General features: G+C 32.9%; 4 protein-coding genes across 8 annotated transcripts in view; 2 read left to right on the plus strand and 2 right to left on the minus strand.

Annotated features, from left to right (window-relative positions):
- Positions 1-9,492, plus strand: part of LOC114324407 (inactivation-no-after-potential D protein) — a 74,484-nt gene extending 64,992 nt beyond the window's left edge. Inside the window, exons 12-17 of one of the 3 annotated variants that reach the window (XM_050647757.1) lie at positions 455-526; positions 1,307-1,478; positions 1,961-2,085; positions 7,252-7,407; positions 7,868-8,005; positions 8,804-9,492. In XM_050647757.1, the coding sequence (XP_050503714.1) occupies positions 455-526; positions 1,307-1,478; positions 1,961-2,085; positions 7,252-7,407; positions 7,868-8,005; positions 8,804-8,977 (837 nt within the window). In that variant the 3' untranslated portion in view covers positions 8,978-9,492. The remainder of the gene's footprint in view (positions 1-454; positions 527-1,306; positions 1,479-1,960; positions 2,086-7,251; positions 7,408-7,867; positions 8,006-8,803) is intronic. The other 2 variants (XM_028272241.2, XM_050647758.1) reach the window with 2 other exon arrangements.
- LOC114324406 (uncharacterized) overlaps positions 1-13,745 on the minus strand; it is a 75,181-nt gene extending 61,436 nt beyond the window's left edge. The window contains exon 1 of one of the 2 annotated variants that reach the window (XM_050647755.1): positions 13,638-13,745. The gene's annotated coding sequence lies outside the window, so the exon portion shown is untranslated. The remainder of the gene's footprint in view (positions 1-13,637) is intronic. The other variant, XM_050647756.1, reaches the window with a different exon arrangement.
- Positions 11,784-16,576, plus strand: LOC114324410 (uncharacterized). Of its 2 annotated transcripts, XM_050647759.1 has the most exons (4): positions 11,784-12,025; positions 12,394-12,517; positions 16,186-16,495; positions 16,559-16,576. In XM_050647759.1, exons 1-3 carry the CDS (start codon positions 11,910-11,912, stop codon positions 16,474-16,476), a joined length of 531 nt encoding a protein of 176 aa, XP_050503716.1. In that variant the 5' UTR covers positions 11,784-11,909; the 3' UTR covers positions 16,477-16,495; positions 16,559-16,576. The 2 variants fall into 2 exon arrangements, with proteins under 2 accessions (XP_050503716.1, XP_028128046.1); XM_028272245.2 differs by lacking the exon at positions 16,559-16,576 and having other exon boundaries at positions 16,186-16,540.
- LOC114324409 (UPF0692 protein CG33108) lies at positions 15,735-23,972 on the minus strand. Its single transcript, XM_028272244.2, has 3 exons — positions 23,419-23,972; positions 22,210-22,528; positions 15,735-16,136 (listed from the first exon to the last, which is right to left on the minus strand). The coding sequence occupies exons 1-2, from the start codon at positions 23,793-23,795 to the stop codon at positions 22,237-22,239; spliced, it is 669 nt and encodes a 222-aa protein (XP_028128045.1). The 5' UTR covers positions 23,796-23,972; the 3' UTR covers positions 15,735-16,136; positions 22,210-22,236.
- Between the last annotated feature and the right edge of the window lie 3,064 nt (positions 23,973-27,036).

Raw genomic sequence — 27,036 nt, forward strand, 5'->3', positions numbered from 1 at the left:
TCATATAATCTATCTGGATGTATAGATACGGAATATCTAGGGAGGTGCGAACAAGTCAAATGTAACCATAATTCAAAGAAACCAATCGAAAATACTGTAAATTGATGCGCCCTAGTATGTGTCAAACCTAACACTTCTTGAAGACCTAAGAATCCCGTTCATGCAGGATGTGATCACTAAATATAGCACCAAGCACCATGAAAGACTGAAGTCCCAGACACTAACCCCCTACTTCAACCTTTAAGAGAACATCACGCCATAGGAGACTCAAAAGAAACTGGCCCTCTGACCTGAGAAACTGTTAAAGTGGTTTTGTCACTGGAGAAGACCTCACCAACCCAATAGGAGCCGTTTGCTCCGCAGCTAGCAGATTAGTTTATAAAACCTTATAATATGTGTTTTTTTGATTGCTAAATAATGTGACATAAAAAAATTGTAGTCATTACTTTTTTAGGCTGGTCTCGAAATTGGTGAAATGATATTAGCAGTGAATAAGGATTCTCTTATAGGCGTAACATATGAAGTTGTAAGTTAAAATTATTTAAATTATACTTATTAGCGTAGTTTTCTTATAACAAGTGCACTTAATAACATTATTTTTAAATCAATTTCTCACGAGTGCAGAAGTTTGTTGGCACGAGCTGAGGCACGAGGGAGTGCCGCAAATCAAGCGATAGAGAAATATGTCATTTTTTCACGTGTTGTACACTGTACTTTTTCTATGGATGCGTTGTTGTAAAGAGTTCAAACTTCAAAATTAAATAATTTATGTGCTTTTAGGTATATTATATGCCTAAATTGAAGTAAAATACATATATGTAGGTAGATATTTAATTTTCTTAGTATTTATATACTTTATTTATTTAAAATTATAATTAAGTTATTTTGAATACTTGAACAGTTTTGAAAGTTAATTCCTGATAAATTTTGCTTCAACACATTTTGTTTGACCACAATAATTGTGTTTGTACTGTGCATGTTACCATGGAACCAGCGGATACGGTATGGAAAACCGGCGGAGAACCAGTGAGAAATTATTTCTCACTCCAGTGGTCGACTTTTTTCAGTGCGTGAGACATTTTTCGTTTTGAATATATGTAAGTAGTGAGAGAAGTTGCACATTTTATAGCATCCATAGAAAAAATATTTTTAATTGGGAAATTAGAAATTTTATCTGCAAAATCAGAATGTCACTTCTCATATCCAAATGTTTTTTCACAGATCCGCCCTGTCATAAAATACCTATTAAATATTTTTTTATTTGGTTCAAATTATTCATGTTCCTGTGCGTGTATTTTTATTTTAGGCAGCAAGTTTACTTAAAAATGTAAATGGTGTTGTCACACTAATTGTATCAAATCCTGAAAAGAAGGAGGATAAGTTACTTTCTCCTTCATCTGCAGTTGATGAGAATAAAAATAAAATTGCATCGCCAAAGTCACCTCTACCCGCTTCTCGATCACCAACCCCAACAAAAGGTAAGAAATCACAATTTTAATTTGCTTTGTAATTCGCACTTTCATAAAAATCTTATGTATCTTCTATATACCTTCTGTAGAAGATGTAAACTTTTACATATTTCACAGAACTGACAGAAAACGATATTATAAAATCGATTCCGTCTATGTCCATCAAAGTAGATGACACCTTTTTACGCTAACCACTTAAGTGGGAAACAGTTAGGGAGACAATCGTTGGCCTGCTTTTTTGATTTTGGATTTAGCCCCAGCGTCTGATGAGAGCATGGGAGCTCGAAATGACGTCATAACGCGGTCTACATTACCAATTCAAGCACGAGAGATTGGCAAATTATTGTGCTCCTACGCCATAGACTAGCTTTAATACGTCAAAGCGATAGTAAGCTTTGGCTTGAAGATGTAAACTTTTACATTAGTAGTTTGTTTAGTAGTGGTGTGTAATGAAAAATATAGTACCAAGAGTTTTCGTTTAAATATTGTAGATCCAGCTGCAGATCCTTTAGTTTGTACCATATGTGAAGGTAAAGAAGTTACTATAGAAATTGTGACAGAAAATCAACTGTTAGGAATTTTCTTTGTCGGAAAAGGAGATAATTCTACTAGTGCAGTAAGTAACATTAGTACGTAGAGACACCCCACATAAATCTCGGGAATCGGGACCTACTTACTTACTTATCCTCTTCGTTTCCACTGGAACATAAAGCATCTACTGTCACTCTCCATTTTTGCCGAACTTGTGCTTTTTCTCTGACTTCTTTTCAGGTTAGGCCGACCCTTTCGACTGAGACATCGAATGGAAGCTTATAACCCAAGGATGATATTAAACGTGAGAAATTTGACCTCGGGTTTCCGGTTTCAGAGTTACAACCGAAAGTCTATTTTAAAATTGCCAAAATAGAACAAGCAATATATTATTCGACGAGCCTTAGCAATACGAGAACAAATATATACTGGAAGTACTGTTTTGTGTTTTAGTGAAATTCTATATCAATCGACGCAAAGTTACACGAATAGTTATACGACAATTATTACTGTAGCGAGACTAAAAGTCTCAAGATGGACCAGAAAACTAATTAACTGGCGCCCAAGAGAAGACAAACGCAGCAGAGGACGACCATCAACACGCTAGATGGACGACATTAAACGAATGTCCAAGAAATGGCAACAAGACGCACAGAATCGTGGAGAGTGGCGAAAAATGGGAGAGACCTATGTCCAGCAGTGGACGGAGGATGTTGCATGATGATGATGATGAATGATGACTCGATATTCTCCCACTTTGAGAAATGTGACACAATTTCTCAAACAAAATATACCTAAGTCACCAAAAATTACAATTCAAGAAAATGTCTCTTGACGCTGAAAGCGGAAAACACGCCGAAGCGATAACGACGCGATGGTCGATAAAATGTCCGATTTACAAGAAGAAGAAGCACTGCTTGTTGCAGTATTGTTGGACGAAATAAGACAATTCAATCTAATTTGAAGGCATCTAACCGTCATTATTCAAAATTAATTTGAATAAAAAAAGAAATTTAATAAAAGGTATGCGTGGGCACAACAATTTACAATACAATTTTTTTCCATTTACAAATAAAGACATTTATACAGTTTATTTTGCAGAAAAAGAAGAAATGTTTGGCAAGGTACATAACATTAACCTGAGGTACAAGCAATAAGGAGAATTTCATAGATTGTTACCAGCACTTCGCAGAGATGTATATGTTACAGTTCAAGTTGATTATCCAGTTGGAGTTGACTCCAACTAGTTGGAGTCAACTCTAACGGCTGGTTTCAGTAAAAGTTGATTATAAATATAAAATGAAGATTTATATTCAACATTTACTAGTAAAAGTAGACTCCAACTAGGAAAAGTATACTCTTCCCAATGCCATTTAGTAAAAGTTGATTCTGATTCACACAAACAGCCGATTCTAGAAATTAAATGTTACTGAATATGTTCAAATTAGTCTAGGCTGTATCGTCGCCCCCGTTAGGTAAATTATTCCAGTTCGATTTTTTTGCACAAACTTACTCAAAAAGAGGTCCTTATAACGAATCCACAGGGTGTCAGATGGTACTGTGGTCGAAAAATTGTTTAAACAATTTTTTTAAACAAACTCACAAAAAAATTCATTTACGACAATTTTCTTTACATCATTTGGGTCATTCGGAGCAAAAGAGGTCTTTTGTGATTTTTCTGTAAAATTTATTGTTCTCGAGTTATACTCGATTTAAAATTTGCAAAATACGAAAATGACCATTTTCAAGGCTTAATAACTCAGTTAAAAAGTTTTATTATGAAAGTCCGAAAGTGCGAAAGTCACCAAATAAAATTTTAACGACCCCCCTAAAAGATACTGAAGAAATTTTTGTTATTATTTTATTACTAAGCGGTTATGTATTTTTAATTATTAACAATGAGCGCTAGGAGCGTATTGACGTAGCTATAAATGTGATTGCGAGTGAGATGCATCATTGCACCATTTTGACATTTAAAAATTCAAACTTCTGTCAAACCACAAAACTGTCAAAACTTTTTTTGTAATTTATTGCTCGCACATGTCATCACCATGACAAGGCGAAAGTTCTTCTTCTTGTGGTGCTTTCTCCTTTAGTGGAGGTTAGCGACTACACTGGCAAATGTGTCCCTATCCAATGCGGCTCTAAACAAAGATCAAGGCCGGTCCAGTCTCTGATATTTTTAATCCATGAAATCTGGCGCCTACCGGGACCCCGTTTTCCTTCAATCCTACCCTGGATGATCAGTTGCGTGAGGCGGTACTTTTCGTTTCTCATTATGTGTCCCAGGTAGCTAACTTTTCTGACTTTAATGATTTTTAGCAGTTCCCTATCTGTACCTACTCTCCTCAGAACATATTCGTTGGTGGTGTGGGTTGTCCAAGGTATTTTTAAGTCTCTTCTATAAAGCCAGAGTTCAAAGGCGTCCAACTTGTTCATCAGTGTTCTGTTTTGTCCAGGTCTCCGTTCCATACAAAAGTATTGACCACACATAGTAATGCAGAAAACGACATCTAAGGCTGATATTAATGCTACTGTTACAAAATAAGCTTTTCATTTTGATAAACCTGTCGGGCTACCTCTATTCTCGCTCTTGACTTCTTGTTTATAATCAAGTTGATTGTTGAACCAGCAACCAAGATATTTGTACTGGCTTACGTATTCAAGCTGTTGGTGTTTCACATATTTATTGGAAGAGGTAAATTTTTGTTCCTTGATATTCTTATAACTTTGGTTTTCGCAGTATTGTTCTTCATCCCCATTTTTTCACAACTCTCAGTAACCCTATCCAACAGTATCTGCAGAATATGGTCCGAATCAGTCATTAATACTGTGTCATCTGCATAGCGGATGTTATTTACTCTCTGACCGTTTATCCTGATTCCTTCTGAAGGGTCCGATAAAGAGTTCGCAAATATTACCTCAGAGTAGACGTTAAAAGTATGGGTGATAGCACACAACCCTGTCTAACACCTCGTTGTATTTCAATTGGCCTTCACGTATTACCATTGGTCTTTATGATTGCTGTCTGATTCCAATAAATAGCCTCTATAATTCTAGAATCTCTTTTGTCGACTCCGATGTCGTTCAATCTTTCTATCGAGGTCTTGTGCTTCACCCTACCGAAAGCTTTCTCAAAATCTATGAAACAGATAAAAAGGTCTGCTTGCTGATCTTTGTATCTTTGTGCCAGAGTTTGAAGACAGAATATTGCTTCTCGTGTCCCCATACCTTTCCTGAAGCCAAATTGTTCTTGACCGGTGACCTCATCACATTTTCTATAATATATTCTGTTCTGTATGATACGCAAGAAAAGCTTTAGAATGTTATTTAATAGACTTATAAGGCGGAAGTCCTGGCATAATTTGGCGTTCTTCTTTTTAGGCAGTGGTATAAAGACTGATCCAAGCCATATTTTAGGGATAGTCCCTGTATTGTAAATATTATTAAATAGTCCAAGAAGAAGGTCTAAGGTTTCCTCGATGATTAATTTCAATAGCTCAGCTGGTATTTCATCTTTTCCTACAGATTTGTTGTTTTTTAGTTGACGTAGAGCATATTCCAGTTCGGACTTCAGTATTGGAAGACCTTCGTCGTTTTCGGTATTTAATGTAGGAGGTTCTCTGATGTCATAGAAGAGTTCCTTTATATAGTCTTCCCACATGTTTATTTGTTCTTCAGGGCTTGAAATCAGTTTGCCTTCTGCGTTGATTAGATTATTTGGTCCTTGTGAGTTGTCGGGCCTGTGAATTCCTTGAGTTTCTTATACAGATGGAAGTCATCATGTTTTTTATATAAGTTTTCGATTTCTTTACATTGTTCTGTTATCCATTTTTCTTTTGCAATTTTTATTTTTTGTTTAATGGTTCTATTTAATGCTTTGTACATCGCTTTGTGATGTTTGCATTTTCTTCTTTCATCCATTAAATCCAATATTTCCTCTGTCATCCATCTTTGCTTCCGTGGTCGCTGTTTTGTGAGTATTTCAGTTGCCGTTGCAAGGGCATGTCTGATTTCCTCCCGAAGGCGAAAGTTAAGGATGTTTAATTATATGAAAGTGTGCTAAAAAACACTGCGAAAAAGTAAAACCCATTTAAAATACATTGTTACTTCAGACACACTTATTTAAACTCTTCATGTACTGCTATCTATATTTACAATTTTTACACAATAAATCCTTTACATCAGCGGTTCTCAATCTTTTTGAGTTATGTACCATCTAAAGTTTCTTTTATTATATTTCTATATTTTTAGATTGTATAATCAAGACTTACTATGTACTACTATTTTAAGTTTTTGTGTGTTTTGTGTACCAGCGCAAATAATGATATGTACCACCAGCGGTACATGTACCACAGATTGAGAACCGCTGCTTTACATAATATGAGATAAAGTAGCTAAAAATTATTTTTGTGAATTTGGTTAACAAAAATTGGTTAAACAATTTTTCGACCGCGGTACCGCGTGACACCCTGTGTATTTGTTATAAGGATTGTTAAACGGATGTATTTCTTTGAGTAAGTTTGTGCAAAAAATCGAATCAGAATAATTTACCTAACGCGGGCGACGTTACAGACTATACTAATAAGTAGTTGAAACGGTCAAAACAAAGAAACGCACACTCATCAAAAATGCACTTGAGATTCTCGTATAATCAACATTTACTGAATCGATCCAGGAAGAGTCAACTCCAACTAGTAAAAGTTGATTTAAATTTTTAAAATCAACTTTTACTGCTCGTTTCAGTTGTAGTTGACTCCAACTAGTTGGAGTCAACTCTAACTGAGAATCAACTTGAACTGTAACATATATACCGTTTCTATACATGTTTTAGAATGAATTTAGAAAGTTTTTGTGAACCATTTATTTTTAGTACGTAAGTTTTTATAATCTGGGTGGGCAGGCCGAAGAATATATCAAATTTTTTTACAATTTCAATTAATTTTTACATATCCATTTTTATTTGCATCATCGCGACCAGCGATAAATGAAACCTGCTGCGTTCTGAAAGCTGAACTAATTATATCGCCGGGATCGCAGTCAGAACGCTGCGCTGCACAAATTCCTTTGATCGCCAGCAGATTGCGACAAGTATGTGCTGATTCGCTTGTTTGCTTCAGATGAGTTGAATCGCTATCGCCATCGTGAACGCCATCGCTTCGGTGTGTTTTTCGCTTTAACCACCCGATCACTTCGCGTACCAATTTCATTTAAGTGCTCTACTTTTTATGGTGATTTTGTGATGTTTCAGTATGGAGTGATCCTAATTGAAATATACCAAAAAGGTTTGGCCGATAAAGACCAAAGATTGCAACCAGGAGATATGATAATGGAAGTAAATGGTATATCTTTACGCGAGGTACCTTTTACAACAGCATCACAAGCTTTACGTGAAACAGGACCTAAAGTAAATCGTTATCGACTGTTAAGAGCGTAGGCGCAAAATTTGCTTGCAATACTTTTTAAATGGATTAATTTTTTTTTCGAATCCTGAAAAAACTAATAAATATTTTTGAAAAATTTAAACGCAGATTGAAAGATTACATTATTACCGAGGGCCGAAAGTCCCTTAAAATAAACAAAAGATTTCTTTTGAATAAGATATTTGAAATTATTAAAAATTATACTCAATTTTCTCTTTTTTCACCCCTGTAATTGATTCAAATAAACAATTATAGAGGTTTTCAGGGATTTTTGGCCCTCGGTAATAATGTTATCTTTCATTCTGCGTTTAAATTTGTCAAAAATACTAATTAGTTTTCTCAGGATAACGAAAAAAAGAATGCAATTAAAAAACATTACAAGCAAATCTTGCGCCTCCCCACGTAAATTTTAATTCATAGGTAATTTTAATTTTTAATTCATAGGTGAGACTAATTGTCTACAGACCAAGTCAATCTGATTACACTTCGTTTGAAATAAATTTAGTCAAGAAGCCAGGAAGGGGTTTGGGATTAAGTGTAATAAGTAGAAAATATCTTAAAGGCATATACGTAGCAGATATAGTAAGTATTTACAATATATATTTATCTATAACCGAGGTTTCTACAGCCTTTGCTTCTTCTCACATTTCGACCGAAAATGTTTTCAGTTCATCCATTCGTCTTCTTTGATGGCTCTATCTCTCATGATGTGCCGTACATTTTCTTCCAAGGCAACTAAAGGCCTTCCCTTTCTTCTTCCTTGTTGTGATATGTAATTTAAAGCTTTCTTCGGCCATATATCTTCATTCATTCGTTTCACGTGACCATACGACACTAGTTGTCTCGTTTCAATTCTATCTACACTGGAATATACGGTATTTGTCCTCTTTATAATATCTTCATTCCTGATGTGATCTTTTTTGGATATACCACACGCTCTCCTTAGATAATCCATTTCTACTACTTCTATTCATTTTCTCTTTTTTCGTGATCTGCCAAACCTCTGCTCAATAAGTCATAATAGGCTCTACCAAGGTCCGATAGATTGTCAATTTCGTTTTTTGTCTAATACTTTAGACTAGACTACTAGACCATAGTAGAGAGCTTAGAATGTTTACGTATTTATTAATATTGTAATTTTTTTCTGTTTTAGTATTTCGTGGGTCATCCAGTCTTTTTCTTTTTCTGGAACTTTTTATTGCGCTCATCTTTGCTTATTTGTAACGTAGTGTATTTTAAGTTCTTCCATTGGATGTTTGCATCCAGATCTTTTCTGTTATCATAGTAATAATACAGTTATGATAGTAATAAGATTTGATAATTAATTTGGTGATTTAAACTTTGTTTTTAGATAAACGTTCTTTTAAAATATTGTTTTAGATAAACGGTGGTTCTGCAGATTTGGATGGTGGACTCATCAAGGGTGATTTAATTACTGCAGTGGATGAGAAAGATCTCGCAAATTGTACTGAAGAAGAAGCGAGTGTAATATTGAAAACTGTGTCAGGCAATGCTCGACTGAAAATAAATCGATGCAAGTTTATATCAAAATAAATTTCCTTTTATGTACGGTGTTGTCCTGAAAGCGTTAATCGAGGAGTCAATAGAGTTTTTGCTTACGGAAAAACTTAAACAAGATAGAACTTTTTGTAATTTCATTAAGAAATGTTTAATAACAACATATCAAAAAGTTCTACTCCAGAAGTGGGTGCTTCACTTTTTATTTGACAAATGAACTGCAAAATTAGCAGTTGTTTTGAAATTGTTTTTTTAGACACCTACCAAAATATAAATCTTGGGAAAAACTAACTTGACCATTGAAAAATTCAGAATATTCTTCACAATAAACCTTATATAAATATTTTTCTAAAATTAAATCTATAGCTTCTACAATTTTTTATTTATAACAATAAAGTCACCCTTCTCACAAACATTGACGCACTGTATAGTAGCGTTAGGCGAAGCGCACGGTTGAGTTATTTTAATATAATTATTTAAATAATTGATCAATTAACTATTTAGATGGGAAATAAGCCACAATTAAATTGAAAAAAAAATAATTTTATTAACGTTTCGACGCCCAAATCGGGTGTCGTATAAAAATGTAGTATTTTTTATTTTGACGACACCCGATTTGGGCGTCGAAACGTTAATAAAATTATTTAATTGTTGCTTATTTGTTATCTAAATAGTTAATTATAAAAATGTCACAAGGAAATAGCTTTAGAACAACAATAATTGATCAAATTAAATTCTACAAATTGGAAATGAAAGAAGAACAATAGAGCTATGTTATAGTTATAATAAAAAGAAATTAAATATATGGGCATAAGTACGGTGTGGGCAGAAAATGAGACTTGCATGAATTTTGTTTAAAAATGATTTAAAAATGTGTAACTAATGCAATTTGGTCTATAAAACTCTAAAATTTGCATAAATTACTTTTTAAATATCTTACTAAAAGACGTTTTATTCAAAAAAATCTCAGACATGTAATTTAAATGATACGACGTCTCAAAACATGTAATTTTTGAAAACTTCGTAGTTTTACAGAATTACTACCACTTTAAGAGGATATTACCTTAAGTTTAGACATATATATTACAATTTAATAGGTGGTTTTTAAAGCTTAAGATGTAGTCTTTAAAATGCACTACCTTATTTTACTTTAAAAATGAATTAAACAACTTCTTTTTGAGGAAATTAAGAATAATAAAAAATATAAACAAAAACCGCAAATTATCAGTTAAAAAAATGTTTATACAAAGTCATCAAAACTTATTTCTGTACAACCTACCTAAAATACATTTAATAACAAGCTTAAACAACAATAATTGTCAAAAAAAATTTTGAGCTCTTATGCAGTATGTCTACGTAACTTGGAACCTATTGAAAACTTCTTTATTATCAATTTTACGAAAAAAAAGTTATTCTTCATAAAATGCTCTGACTCGTATAGAATCTAAGATGCAACCATCGATATCAAATGTTATTAATTTTAGGTATGGGTATGTCAATAAATATGAATTTCGCTAAAGAGTAAAGTGCCTTTATAATTCATAATATCGAAGATTGTGATTATGAAAAGTTGTTTGGAATTAAAAACTATGTTTCAATATTCAATTACATCCTTCTAACTGAAATATTGTGAGCTATAAAGGTAAATACTTAACTGTTAAGCGAAATTCATATTAAAGTTGTTTGATATCTGATGGTTGCATCTTAGATTTTAGACCAGGTAGAGCAGTTTAGGAAGAATGCCTTTTTTTGTAAAATTGATAATAAAATATTTATCATAATTGTAATAAAATGATGTTGGGTATCGGTAATTTGAGAAAAATTTGCATTTTTTTTTATTAGGAGGTAATAACATGTATATAAACTAACTATAAAAGTTTTAGAAAAATATAAGCTTGTTTGAATTTTTCCGAAACAACGCATGTTTTCGTTCTATATTGACTCCTGTAATTGAAATTAAAATTATTCTAGCTTAAATAATGCAATAAATAATTTCAACGAATGTGTCATTTATAACGGTTATATCTCTGTATGTAATATCGACAAACTTGTAATTACTGCAAATAAATAAACATTTTCTTTAAAAAAAAAGTATTATTACTGTGTATATGCGAAAAGATGGCTTGGGTGCAGGTCCGTTAGCTACAAATTTTTATTTTATTTTTACCCTAATGTATTAGTTTTGTTATATTTATACCTATTTCATTTAAATTATATTTGTTTCTTTCAAGTAGTATAATAATTTGAGTAATTTAATTATTTCCATTTCATGACAACTTAGTAGATATTATATACTAATTGGAAAATACACTTGTGTTTGTCGTAAATTGTAATAGTCTATGGGCCGGTTGTTCGAACGCTAATCAACATTGATCACTATCAAATACTTAATTACTGTCACAACTGTCAATGTCAACTTTGGTTGGGTTGCCGAAAACATAATTATTGATGACAACTATGAAATTAGTTAGTCAATTATGTTAATAATTGTTATGTTAATTGACTAACTAATCTCATAATTATAATTAACTATGTTTTCAGCAACCTAACCAAAGTTGACATTGACAGTTGTGACAGTAATTAAATATTTGATAGTGATCAATGTTGATTAGCGTTCGAACAACCGGCCCTATTAATTTTGCATTCAAGAATATATTTTTTAGTAGGTTTTATTGATTTTACAGTTATATTTATTTATTTTCCATTTCTTTTAAATCAATTTTTAGGAGACAAAACATAAAACACGCATTTTGAATTTGCTGCCAAATGTTTAGTTTCATATCCCAGACGCCACAGGCGTCTTACCTAAAACTCTTACCAGAAAAGAAGAGAATTCCTCCTAATGTCACTGTCACTTGTCACTGTCTGTGTGTTAGTTAGGTTAGGTTATAAAATAAAGAAAAACAGTGTTAAGTTAAAATACAAATAGATTGCCTTTGCCTATTAACTATATAAACTGGAAAGTAAAATGGTTTTATTAAATACTGCTGTCAATTTTAAATTAATATATAGAAGTATCAGTAAACGCGCTTTCAATTGGTATGAAGAGGGATTACAACATCATGGCTTTAAATATTATCCAAAGTAAGTGGATCTTATTATTTATTTAACACATAAAATTTAATAAGTAGGGTAAAAAAAATTACGTCAGTACTTGAAAACTATTTCTTTCTCTAGTTTTCGTGTTCTTGACTTGGCACAGATATTCTTCAAAATTACTATTTAGGGAGTTTTATTGATACATACCGTCGCCTCAACAGTAGGATAATGTACATATCCTACTGTTGCAAGTGCACCGATCAACCAGTTGAAGTCATATTGGACCGATGCAATGTGTATGTATATACGCATATACAGTGCACTTGTGCAACAGTAGGATATGTACATATCCTACTGTTGCTTTGAGGCGGCGATACATTAACCATACTATTTTCAAACTTACTAACTTTTAGAAATGCTGTGCGTACTGACCCTTCCATGAACCCTGCAAAGTTATTTAGAGTGGAATTAAAAAAACCATTTAAGGGAGCACCTTATTGGGAAAAACACATCATGAAAGAATTTAAACTCGATAAAGTAAGTATAGCTTGAACTAGATTGAATAGTTTATTCCAAATTTTGTGATCTTTTAACCATATAAATACAGTAAAACCTCCATTAACTGAAATGGCTGACAGTTTCAATAATTTTCGACAACAAAACATAAATTTAAAAAAAAGCAATAAAATTAAGAAAAATGAACATACAGTGTTTTTTTAACGTAATTTTCTATTTTCTTTTGTGTTTTCCTTTGACAATGATGTTTTGCAGCTAAGTATACATCTCCAATACTATGTAATTTGATACAAGAATACAAAAAAAAAATGTTATTTTTAACTGAAATTCTTGTTATCCAAAATGGACTTCCCCCAATTATTTCAGTTAACAGAGGTTTTACTGTTCAACCATTTAATTAAATTCACTAAAAGAAAAATATAGGATTTCTAGGACATCGCATCTTCCCTTTTCCAAGTGTTACACATTGGGCAAAATCTTTCATCATTTCTGCCAGGTGGATCATTTAAATATAGAACCCCACATCTTAATTTGTACAACCAATGAATGTCATCAAAATTTTCCATTTTTTGTGTCACAAATTATATTCAATACCTAATCTAAGTGTTTTTCACCAAGTTTTTGACATGTACCTACCATGGTATAAAGACGACCAGGTACGATGGACCCGAGTCTGAAATTGGGAAGAGTTCACGCAATACATCACAGTGAAAGTGATTCTAAATATTCCCCATTTAAAACATTAGCACTCGGAACACAATTATTAGTTTTAAATTGACCATAAAAATAATTAAAATAAGAAATAAATATTCTGAATTATAAACATGTATATAATATAATTAATATAAATAAATCATTTAAATACAGGGTATGTGTATGGTTAATTATTAAGTTCTGATTCAATAATAATTGAACATACCTTATATAACTTACAAAACACCAAAATATTGACACTAATCACTATCACTTATAAAAACACACCGAGTTCAAAATAGTCTAACTTTAAATTAAATTAAAGTAACTTAAATAAATATTCTTAATCCAAAAAATTTTCAAGCACTTGCAAAGGTGTAGAAATGTATAATATAAATACCTAAATAAATGGAAGTATAATATACATGTAGCAGTAATACCTAAGTACCTTTTTTTATTGCCCAGCCGGTGTTGAGTCACTGTAAGATATTTATTTTTTATCGAAGTAGAATAGAATGACATCCAGTCAGAACTATTCATAACTGATACGAAGTGATGTCAGAATTTTGTTTTGCGATAGTAAAAATTTTTAAATTTTATGAATAATTACTTTGATCTTCAATATAAACTATAACAATACTTATTATGCCACAGTAATTTTGAAATTTGAACTATTTGAATTTACAACTAGAGCAAATAATCTCTAATGTACACAGCTGTGTTATCTGATCGTTTTATGGGTTTCTTTATTTTCAATGGAAACCTTTATTCTTGGCAACAATAACAAGTTTTTTCAAAAGAAATAAATATTGGTTTGAAATACATAATGATTCCATATAAGTTTGGTATTGTATATGTATACAGGGTGTAACAAAAATACAGGTCATAAATTTAATCACATATTCTGGGACCAAAAATACAAATGTGCATATAAAAAAAGTTACAACCCTTTGAAGTTACAAAATGAAAATCGATTTTTTCCAATATATTGAAAACTATTAGAGATTTTTTATTGAAAATGGACATGTGGCATTCTTATGGCAGTAGCATCTTAAGAAAAAATTATAGTGAAATTTGGACACCCCATAAAAATTTTATGGGGGTTTTGTTCTTTTAAACCCCCAAAACTTTTGTGTATGTTCCAATTAAATTATTATTGTAGTACCATTAGTTAAATACAATGTTTTTAAAACTTTTTTGGCTCTTAGTACTTTTTCAAAAAGTCAGTTTTTATCGAGATATTTTGAATATTTGTCAAATCTACCACATATTTGTATATGGTTAAGTACGATTGTATAATGTATAATCCCTCTGGGGCTCAGTGGAGAACATTGTTCAGATGGAAACACCAATAGCGATAAAGGTATTTATTTATAGAACCGACACTAGGGTATTTTTACTCCGGGAGAACTTTTGAACACTGACTTGTTACTGGTATGCGTTTAGTTGAAGACTGCTGAAGACTCCATTTGAAGTTACATCTTGACAGCTTGAAGTGATTCTAGAGAATGATTCTAAATGTGTATACTTTCTCAGCGGTGGCACTTAGTATTGGTGTCAAGCCACGCGCTTAGTATATTTACAAATATTGAGAACAAAGAAATATATTTGATCAATCAAATTAAATAATGCAATTGCCCGAATTATTGTTTATAATTTACAATTCGTGAACTAAATTAGAAACCCGTACATGTATTATACCATAACAAATTGGCTCATGTGATATACGGGGTGATAAAAATATACTGTTCAATATCGGATATGAATAATGAATGTTTGATATTGGACAACGATTATGAGACTTGGTAATAATATGAAAAGTTAGGTATGATTTACATTTTTAGGTATATTTTGAACCATATTAAAAAAGAGGCCACATCTCGATAAAAGGTGCCTTCTCGAAAAAATACAAAGAGGCAAAAAAGTTTTAAATACACTGTTTAACTATTGGTACCGCAGTAATATTTTAATTGGAACTTACATAAACATTTGGGGGGTTTAAAAGAACAAAACCCCCAAAAAATTTTTATTCGTAAACATATTAAAAAATAAGCCCCAACTCGATAAAAACTACCTTATCGCAAAATTACTAAGAGGCAAAAAAGTTTGAAGAATATTCAGTTTAACTTATGGTACCACGATAATAATTTAATTGAGACATACAAAAAAGTTTGGGGGGTTTAAGGGAACCAACCCCCCATACAATTTTTATGGGGTGCACAAATTTCACTATAATTTTTCTTTAAGATGTTCCTGCCATAATAATGCCACATGCCCATTTTCAATAAAAAATCTCTAATAGTTTTCAATATATTCGAAAAAATTGATTTTCAATTTGTAACTTCAATGGGCTGTAATTTTTTTTATGTGCATACATATTTCTACTAAGGTAAGTTAGGTTCATTCGAACTATTTTTTATCCCAGAATATGTGATTTAATTTATGACCTGTATTTTTGTTACACTCTGTATATAGTTATCCATCTTTATATTTCAATCATTTCTGTAAAATTCAATAATTGGTTGACCGAATGAGACTTCAAAACTAATTTGTACATTGTTTATTTATTTATTTATTAATGGCGTACATTTACAAAAGTTTTAAGAAAGCTACACTTTACAAACAATAAATGTTTAAACTATCAAACATCTCAGAATAATAAACTATAACAAACTTATTTTAAGATACCCTTCAGTTGTTTTTTAAATAAACTAATTTTGGAGTCAATACATTAAGGGGTTAATAATAATAATTCTTTCACACTAAGTAGCCTATTAATCAACTAAAAATCTCACAAAAATATCACCAAAACCTAAAAAATCGATAAAACTCCCAACATGTGTATTCCAACAGCGGGTTCTCTCATTGTGATGTCGATAGAAGGCGATCAGCTGATAGTGACATGCAGCAATATCGTACCTGGTCGTCTTAATGTCATGTGTACCTACTGTGGATACAATTTTTATGCATTATTAAATAATATCTATTATTTTCAGGTAAATTCATATACTATAGTAAAAAACATCCCTGAAAATAATCAAAGGCTATGGAAAATAAAATACATGATTAATATAACACCTATTACATTTCCTAATGGTTTTCCACATGTCAATGATGTAACTTATCTTCAAGAAAATGGCGAATTAAACATTATTAAAAAGGGTGCAATTCACAAAGAGCAACTAGGTGCATCCGACAAATTCAGAAATGATCGACAACGCTTGGATGGTGATACTCTAAGACGACATTCAAGACAAAAATGGTTAACTGGTTGGGATTCACCATAAGCTTAAATTTGTTTTAGAAGTAAATAATAATATGTTTTTTAATAAATGTTATGTTATGATTTGATTTTTTTTTGTATTTTAGTAGTTTTGCATATAAATATTCCTTATGTTTTGGGAGGGGTCAGTATGACTGGCTCTTCTTTTGATGAATGAAGAGACTGTTTAATGGAGGCTCTGTGATGTTTTGGGTGGAATTTTCTTGAGAGTAAGTACGGATATGGTGTCTACATGGAGGCTCTTTAAATAGTGAGAGGTACATTACTCAGGTTTTTTTTTTATTTTTATTGGAATGGTATATTTTAGAAATCACTTTTGTTGTAAAAGAAACCAGTACCAAGTGTCTTTGAAATTATGAATTATGATTTGAAACTGCCGAACATAAATAGTGCTTTAACTTGGATAAAACCTTACAAAGAGAACTAAACGTTACTGCTCAATTTGTGGTAAAACCGGAAGTACTACATATTATGCATTATATTATTCTATATTAGATATGTGCTAATTTGCAATAAATCGATGTATTTTTTCTTTGCTTCTGCATTTTTTTAAATTCTAGTGATGAAAAATAGAATGTTAAACATTTATGTTACATTTTTCTCTCATAGAATATCGTTAGTTTTCCTTTATTTGACTCAAACCTAGATATATATTGCACTTAATTAATGGTGCCTTTAATTTATGCTCATAGTATTTTTCTTAGGCAAACGGAAAAAACCATAGAGTAAATATTTGGGGATATTCCTTCTTTCACAGTCATATTTTATTGATATTGTAGCGGAAGAGAAATCTTGGCCGATCCCCGTATAACAGTAAACACCTCGAGAATGACGTAATCGGATGTGCTAGGCCTCGCCGGAGAATTCTGGAAGGTACGTCACGTAGGCGGAACAAACCGATAGCTCGAGATGGGAGTCGATTGTTCCAGAATAACAACTGGGTATAAATACGGGCATATTTTGTGAATAAGTTTAGTGTATAAGATAAATTCGTCTGTAACTTATATAAATAAAGTCGTATATAAATTACGAACCGCTAGTTTTATTGTAATTATAAGTAATTACAATAGTCACGCTACAGTTGGTGTCGGTGTTCGGTTAACTTAGTGCGATATAAATAAGTGAATTACAGAGAGACTTTAAAAGACTTTTGTACTTTATTCGTCGGGAATAGTTAAAGTGCGTTGATTGTTCGGTATTCGGAAAGACTGTTAAAAGACATTTTGGAAAGTACGTGTGTGCCGACCAAAGATGTTGCTACAAGAACTTACAGTAAAACAGCTCCGTGAACAGCTCGAGGAACGGGATCTGGACAGCAGTGGGCTCAAGATAGTCCTACAAGCACGACTCGAGGATGTCCTCACGAAGAACGGAGAAGACCCAAAGACGTTCCACTTCCAGTCAGCAGAACAAGTAATCTTATCGAAATTAAAAACTGTTTCTGAAACGATCGATGAAACTTCTAGAAGAAGCGACGAGAAACTTGAAGAAGTTAGTAGAAAAAGCGACGAGAAATTCGAAAATGTTGCTAAAAGATTCGATGAGACTTCTCAAATAATTAAAGAGGTCTGTAGGCAAAACAACGAAAAACTAGAAGAAGTTTGTAAACAGAACAATGAGAAATTTGAAGAAGTTTCTAGAACATTCGATAAGATGCAGAAAAGTGTAGAGACCGTAGAAGAAAAGATCAAACAGCTAGAGAGCAGGATAACCGATACAAAAGTACAACCATCAGTTAATGCAGCAACGTTAGATCCTTTAGTGAAAGATGAACTACCGAGAGACGAAACGTCGCATAATATGAGATTCAAATTACCACCATTCGATGGAAAGTCCTCTTGGTCCATATATCTTAGACAATTTGAAGCTATTGCGACCGCCAACCATTGGACCGAACAAGAAAAGGCTGTTTCCTTGACTGCTGCTTTGCGAGGTGATGCTGCAGATATATTAAGATCAATTCCTAAGGGTCAAGAAAATTGTTACCAGACCTTGTTCACTCGTCTAGAAAAACGCTATGGAGATGCCCATCTACAACAAGTATACAAAGCACAACTGCGAAGTAGAAGTCAACGAGCAAGTGAGAATCTGCAAGAATTTGAAGCAGATGTGGCTCGTGTGGTGCGGTTGGCTTATCCAGAGGTGCCAGACAGCGTTTTAGAAGAAATTGCAGTAGATACCTTCGTCAATGGGCTGAAAGATAATGAACTACAGAAAGCTTTACGACTAGCAAGACCGAAAGTTTTAGATGAAGCACTTGCTATTGCCTTGGAACACGAAGCAGCTAGCCAAGCTTCACGAAACAATCGAGTAATAACCGTGGAAAAAGGCGATAAGAGAAAAGATGAACGTTTGGTGGAAATGGTACGGAGGGTGATTCGTGACACGATGCCGAAGAGACGCATGAAGAGGGCTGGAAGAGTTGGTTCAAATACAGATGCTTCCTCGATACGGCCATGCAGTGAAAGTTGTAATCACCGGCTTAAACTAGATGAACAGCTTTGCCATGTGAGACGAACTACCGTCGTTAATGAGCAATGGCAGCCACAACAGTTACAAGAAGCCCAAGAAGACGATCCATGTATAAAAAGAGTATTGGATTGGATGCGTCGAGGTGAGAGACCTAGTTGGCAAAACATTAGTGCATGTAGTCCGGAAGTCAAGGCCTACTGGAGCCAATGGAATTGCCTGATACTAAAAGATGATCTTCTGTACAGAACCTTTGAGAACGATGATGGTACAGAATCTAAGCTTCAGTTGATTGTACCTAAAAGTAAAGTGTCAGAAGTATTGCGTCAGTTGCATGACGGTACATCAGGTGGACACTTTGGTATTACGAAGACTCTGCAAAAGGTTCGAGAACGGTTCTATTGGGTGAACTGTAAAGATGATGTAAGAAGATGGTGCCAGAAATGTGAACTGTGTGCATCCGGTAATGGTCCAGTTGGTAAAAAGAGAGCACCCATGAGACAGTACAATGTTGGAAGTCCTATGGAAAGAGTAGCAATCGACATTGCAGGTCCATTTCCAGAAACCGATGCTGGAAATAAATACATTCTGGTAGCCATGGACTATTTTACGAAATGGACCGAGGCCTATGCATTACCGAATCAAGAAGCTGCTACCGTTGCAGAGGTACTTGTTAAAGAATTCTTTAGCCGATTTGGTGTTCCCTTGGAGATCCACTCCGACCAAGGGCGAAACTTTGAGTCAGCTCTTTTCCAAAACGTTTGTAAATTGATTGGTGCCAATAAGACCAGAACAACACCCCTGCATCCTCAATCAGATGGGATGGTCGAGAGGATGAACCGAACGATGGGTAAACACTTGTCCAAAGTTGTATCTGAACATCAGCGAGATTGGGACCAACACATTCATTTATTCCTGATGGCCTACCGCTCGGCCGTAAATGAAACTACAGGTCAAACACCAACCTGCCTGATGTTGGGTCGTGAAGTTCGGTTGCCCTGCGACCTAGAGTTTGGCTGCGGACCTTCCGAGGAACATGTTGCAGGCGAAGACTACGTTGACCGCCTGAAATTACGAATGAACAACATTCATGAACTTGCCCGACAACACATCCAGATAGCCAGTGACAGAATGAAAGATCAATATGATTCTCGATGCAAGAATGAAAGCTTCGAAGTAGGTGATCTTGTCTGGCTTTATAATCCGCAACGTCGTCGAGGCTTATGTCCTAAACTGCAAAGACAATGGGAAGGTCCATATGAAGTTAAGAAGAAAATAAATGACGTAATATATAGAATTAAGAAGTTGCCAAACGGTAAACCAAAAGTTATTCACATAAATCGTCTTGCACCATATGCTGGCTCAAATGAAACAGAAGAAGCACGAGTCCTCCAACAGGAGATGAAAGATGTCGCACAGCCAAGTTTTAATCAATTTATGTCAAATTACGCAGCGAGAAAGAGTGCTAGATTCGGCGTGACCATAGAAGTTCAGCAAGATCTGTTTGGTGTTCCAGAAAACGTCTCTCTGGCCCACTGTGTTGCCCAAGACCTCGAGATGACTAAAGGAATATCGTCCGTATTCAATAGAAAGTTCGGCCGCCTGGACGAGTTAAGAAATCAGCAGCCTAAAATTGGAAGAGTACTGCGATTGGAAGATGGTCCTCGATCTTTGCTGTATATGGTGACCAGAAAGTCTTATACGGACACGCCAAGCTACGAGAACATATGGCGTGTTCTAACTAATTTGAAGAAAATCGTGTGTAATTATGACATCAAAAATTTGGCTTTACCAAAAATAGGCCATGCAGTAGAAAATCTGGATTGGAAGATTGTGAGAAGCATGCTTGAAGTGGTCTTCAGAGGAACTGGTGTACAAATCACTGTGTGTTGCATGAACCCGAAGATGTCGTACCCTTCAAAGACAGTAGACTGTTATTTCTTCTTGAAGGGTGTATGCAGAGCTGGAGAGTCGTGTAGATTCCGCCATTCTGGGCCTTCATTTAGAGTTGCTGATCGAGACGCTCAGATCTTAAGAGGGGAGCAGTGTAGCGGAAGAGAAATCTTGGCCGATCCCCGTATAACAGTAAACACCTCGAGAATGACGTAATCGGATGTGCTAGGCCTCGCCGGAGAATTCTGGAAGGTACGTCACGTAGGCGGAACAAGCCGATAGCTCGAGATGGGAGTCGATTGTTCCAGAATAACAACTGGGTATAAATACGGGCATATTTTGTGAATAAGTTTAGTGTATAAGATAAATTCGTCTGTAACTTATATAAATAAAGTCGTATATAAATTACGAACCGCTAGTTTTATTGTAATTATAAGTAATTACAATAGTCACGCTACAATATGTTTAAATTAAATATTTATTATTATTCAAATAGTTATCAGGTTTTTTTAAAGTAGTTCAAATACTAGGTGGGACATTTTACGAACCATTTAATTTAAAACAAAATATAAATTTGAAAAATGCTCCAGTTACATCAGTTGATGTAGAAAGAAGGTTTTGCATTTACAAATACATAATATAGGTACTCAGAAGCCATAAGTTTTTATTAAAAAATTTTGAACAGCATTTCTAGTTTATTATTAGCATAATTTGAAGTAATAATATCATTTATTTGTTAAACTACCTAATTTTTGATTACCTAATTTAGTTTGTAAAATAAATAAAAATGTTAATTAGGTACAGTGGAACTCCAATAAGTTGGTCTCCTCTAACCCAGAAGTTCAGCTAACCCAGAATCCATTTTCCTCAGACAACACAAATATTTTTTTACTTTGAATGAGTTTTTTACTAAGAAATAAATACTACTGTATACAACTGTACGTATACAAACATAATTTAGTTGTACTGTGCATATGTATTTAATGTTTTTGCAATTATAATGTGTACTTATTTGTTTATTATTTTTATGTATTTGATTTTTACCATATTCTCCGGCTAAACTGAATTTTCGATAACCTGGATCGGCTGCAGTCCCGATTAATCCAACTTATCGAGGTACCACTATACTATAAAATATGAAGATACTGTACCTAATTATTTTTGTAAATAAAACATTTTCTGAGTTGTTTATCTTTTTTTATTATTACATGCATATTTTCTAGATAAACATGCATATTTTTGTGTAAAATACTGCATATTTATGCGCATATTTCATGTTTCTATTTGCATAAGTAATTATTACAATACACACAAAGTAAATAAATAAAGTAAAAAATATATAATAAATAAAAAAAGGAAATATTGTTATAATTACCTATTACTTATATCAATGTTCCATAATTCATAAGTATTTTATTAGAATACTTCTTTCATTCAAACCAAGAGGACCTGCTATACCACCTTCTGGCAATTTGTATTTTATATCGTGATTTATTCTATCTGGGGAAACTTCCAATAACTGTCTGTTACTATCAGCTAAAACTTTTAGTTTCCAGATTGCGATGTTTCTAACTTTACCATGGCGTGCGATTACATAAAAATCATCTTCGGTTAAAATACATCCAGAAATTGCAGCCCAATGAGCTTTATGACCTTTATGGAAACCAGGTGAATTATCTTTTGCTGTATCATATCTGACTTTCGGTTAAGGTTTATATTTTATTTTATTACTTAATATACCTATGTATTCTTTAACCATACGAAAATATTTTTTTATCATGATTAATCATATCAACTGATTCACAAAGAGTCACATTTTGTTTTTCAAATTTTTGTCCTCAACCAGAAACTTAAACTTATGTATACTAGATTCTGAGGTAAACTAGGTAATTGAACAAGGTGTTTACATTCCCCCGGAGCTGCTGAAGTCAAATCTGTTAGTTCTGTAATACAACTTTTTATTCCTTGAAAATACTCAGCATAAAATAGTCAAAAAGAATATAAAATAATCAGAGGGTAATTGAAAGCACTGTGTAGAAAGAAAAAGAGTATCTCTTCATCATGAGTATCTCTAAAAGATATAGAAGAAAAGTTCCAAAACAAAAAGGTGAGTTCGTTCTATCAAGAAGTTAACACAATGGATGCTGTGCCATAACCTGGGGTTTTTCACTGCATGCCAATTGCTTACTGAGGTGCAGAGCGTAAGTTTACTTATGAAGTACAAAAATGTTGCCAGAACTAGACAATGGGAAAGTATGACATTAATTAACGTCATTGGCACTGAATGGGTTAAGCAAATGGGAAAAGGTTACCAAAGCCACTGTAGTTATATGAAAGGCAAATACAGAAATTTAATTAATGACCAGGGTAGAAATAATGACAGAGTGTACTTTAAGGAGTTATTGAATGATGCGGTGGAGCACTAAGCAGTTGGAAAAGATGAGATAGCTGAATTACAGAATTCTGGGAGCAATGACATATGCATAGAAATGATCAAGATTGACACTTTGATTTCTCCTGGTTCAGTTAGAAGACCTGGTGATTCTCTAACACCATGCTAATTAAATTGATTAACAAAGGATACGGTACAAGCATAACACCACCATCCAGTAAGAAATTCCTTATAACATCACTGTCCAAAAATCCATTGAAAATATGAATCTTAATATTATTACCATGCAAATATTCCCTTGCCAAAGCAGTCATATCACTAATGCTAAACATTTCACCATTATGAGTATAATTTTTCATTTTTGCTGTTTTATACAACTTTTCAATAGTATCTCTGGTAGGATTTCCCATACACATAGCAAGTGCTACTAGACCACACTCAGGTCCACTTTGTAAAAACTGCTGTAACTGCTTATATTTAAATTTAATGGGATTTAATAACTCAAACATTTGAAAAGCTGTGCACATTTTATACATTTCAGGGTATGGTTTGGCCCAATCAAAATCCATATTATGAACCTAATTTCAACAATTTATTTATTTACTTCCAATGCACATTCAGCTCAATTACCTTAGATTTTAGATTGGAAATGGAAAAAATACAAAATACCACAACAAATGAAATTATGAAAGTTATTTATGTTGTATGTAATGTACTAAAAATATGCTAAAAATGTACTTTCACTTTATACACATGTAGTAAGTAGACAACTACAACACATACACAGTGTATTGAGTATTGCCAACGTGCCAACCTATTTTGTACATTTGGATATTAGTCTAGGAGCCGGCTGTTTCGTGGCCTATCACGGAGTTTCACAGTGTTGAATTTCAAACCTACTTTAAAATGCCAAGAAAAAAGAAAATCTACCTATAATACAAATCCAAAAGAACGAGAAAAACATATGGAGAATATAAAGAGTACGAAATGAATTAAACTCAATAGTAAGAAGGAAGAAAACAGAACATTGGGAAGCATTTTCAAAAGAAATGGAGCACGACTTCTAGGGGATGCAAAAGTAAATGTGGAAAATGATAAGAGCTCAAAGAGCAGAGATGAAGGGATTGAAAGAAGTTAAAAATATTTTTTTTTATTTATTATTTATTGACGGACCGAAGTCCATTAGTACATGATACAATTAAAATGTCACACAAATTATAAAAAGAATTCAAAATAAGAACTAGTGCTATAGTAGGTATAAAATTGGTAAATACATAATAAACAACAACAAAAAAATAAATTACTTGCTCTCATTTAACAATTGAGAGCCAGTCCTATAATATAAAGTAAGGTCCGCTTGCCACTATGCTAAATTTAGTACTGAAATTAGTACTAAAAATATTGTATCTACAAATTAGATGCGCGCGCCGATTTAGTACTAAAAATTAAAACATGTTCTAATTTCTTGTACTAAAATTGACACAATATTAAACAGTGAGGATATGTTATATATTACTTTTGTTTTGTTAACATAATAGAAGTGTATCGTTTTTTTTTCTTAATTGCTAGCATCATTGTAATTACAGCTGCTGCACATAATTTCAGCTTTCGCTTCCTGTTATTGTTCGCATTCATTATTTGCCTCTTTAGCTCTTTATTTTGTTTACTCAAAAATAGGATTAGAAAGGTTTAAAATACTTCTTCAACATCAATATTATCAATATAAAATTAGTAGAGCGCATGCCTACATGCTGATTATAATTCGGATAGTTGCAAACACAAACTTGACACAAACTGACATTTTTCATACTAAATCGACTCGCGCAACTAACCAATATTTTTAGTACTGAAATCAGTACTGAAATTAGTATAATGGCAAACGGGTCTAAAGTAAAAAAGAATGTGTGTGTACTTTGTACGCACGTAAGAAGTTATACTTCTACTACATATTATCTGATTTTTAAGACAATACCAAAAATTTAAAAAAATAAAAGAATAAAACGCACACAAACACATTGAAAAATGCCACAAAGAAAAAATGATTTCTGAACGATAATAATTGTTGGCAAAAATTTTAAATACGCATTTTCTGAAAAAAAATTATATAACAAATATACTTACAACCATAACATGCATAAAAAAATAAAAAAAATAAAACTTGCATCGGGAATTGAACCCGTGAATTTCGTGGCGCTTTGATTCGTAATCGAACCGTAGACTCACTCGTCCAATACCACATTATTTATCATGTGGAAAAATACGGTAACTGAACGTTTTACTGTTTGACAGTTGTTTTGAAAATTAAATTATGTAGTTTAAATTTTGTGGAAGAAAATATAAAAATATAACAAAACAGTAAGAAAACAATATATTAGATGAAGATTGGTAGAACTTTTGTTGGTAATCAAATTAAGTATATAAATCAAAGCATTACATACCTACTAGATAAATAAATCTACGCCAAAAAATCATAATTTAAAAATAAAAATCGAACCTAATTTGGGATTTCTCTCTAAAATCCGCATTCTTGAGAAAATAAATGTATGTATTTCAACCTAATCCAAATGTATAATTACAATATGATTATAATAAAAACTACTTACCAAATTAGAATGAGTTTTCCTTGTCCAAAATAGTCCAAAAGTCCAAAAATATAGGTATATGAAAACTATTTAAAAAGGCAGTATAACTATTAACTAACTTTTGTTTGTTGTTTCTTTTCACACAAATTTTAAAACGCAACAACCATGAATAATCTAACTAGAGCTGTGCCACAGCCGCCATATTGAATAATTTTTGACATGTCATTTGAACATCCAATCAGAACAAAGTTATAATGCGCATGCGCCCGGTCGCTAGGTTTTACCATAATATAAAAATTCACCCTCTATCGCCGGTAAAGAATTATAACTTCAAAAATCTAAATATATAAAACATTTTGCAATTGACAAATCAGTCTTGAAATTAGAACATTAAGTTAAATATAAATGTAATTGTGTGGAAAACGCAGTAAAGTCGTTCACAAAGAAATCAATATGCGGAGATAATGTATTTGCTAATTTAATAGTTTTACAGAGATAGGAACTTGAACCATAGTTTGTACGGTTAATGACCTCGTGGAAGGTGGTCACAGAACGGGTGGTCCTTGAAGGTACATGTAGACCAATTTTATTTAAGAGTGAGATACAGAATTTATGACCATGAATTAAGTTATATAAGAAGCAAAGATCTTTATGTTGACGACGACTCTGTAATGAGCCAAGTCGAATAGTTTGCAGTAAAGACTCATAACTTTGACCAGTGAGATGCATCTTATAAGCATAATAACGTAAGAATTTACGCTGAACTTGTTCGATTTTATTAATGTGGCAATTATATTGAGGTGACCAAACAAATGATGCATAATCTAAATGTGGTCTAACCAAAGAACAATAAATGAGTTTTAAAGAACGACCAGTCGTGTAAAGTCATAGCTACATCTTTTAACAAAGCCAAGCATCTTTAATGACTTAGAAACCATGCTATTAATGTGTAGGTTGAAATTCAAGTTAGTGTCAAGAATAACACCCAAATCTGTAACTGAGTCAACTTAGGAATTGTAACGTAGTGTCCCGTATATAATAAGAATTATTCTCAAAGTTTCTCAGTCGAGTAAAAATATTGATACAAATACACGGACAACTTACCTAAAAAACCTTTCTCAAACAGCTAATCATTAAAAACTGGAAACACCAGGATTAGAATCGGATGAGCAAACAGAAATTAAAGAGGAAGATATAACGAATGACTTAAAAAAAATGAAAAATCAAA

The sequence above is a fragment of the Diabrotica virgifera genome, chromosome 3, assembly GCF_917563875.1.
Source record: "Diabrotica virgifera virgifera chromosome 3, PGI_DIABVI_V3a".
Lineage (NCBI taxonomy): Eukaryota > Metazoa > Arthropoda > Insecta > Coleoptera > Chrysomelidae > Diabrotica > Diabrotica virgifera.

What these genes read in the sequence shown, in the direction of transcription:
- LOC114324410 (XM_050647759.1), top strand. Translation starts at nt 11,910, where the DNA reads ATGGTTTTATTAAATACTGCTGTCAATTTTAAATTAATATATAGAAGT. An exon ending in GGCTTTAAATATTATCCAAA is followed by an intron (nt 12,026 to 12,393) that starts GTAAGTGGATCT and finishes ACTAACTTTTAG; the next exon opens with AAATGCTGTGCGTACTGACC. An exon ending in AAGAATTTAAACTCGATAAA is followed by an intron (nt 12,518 to 16,185) that starts GTAAGTATAGCT and finishes TATTATTTTCAG; the next exon opens with GTAAATTCATATACTATAGT.
- LOC114324409 (XM_028272244.2), bottom strand. Translation starts at nt 23,795, where the DNA reads ATGGATTTTGATTGGGCCAAACCATACCCTGAAATGTATAAAATGTGC. An exon ending in GGTGGTGTTATGCTTGTACC is followed by an intron (nt 22,529 to 23,418) that starts GTATCCTTTGTT and finishes ACCGAAAGTCAG; the next exon opens with ATATGATACAGCAAAAGATA.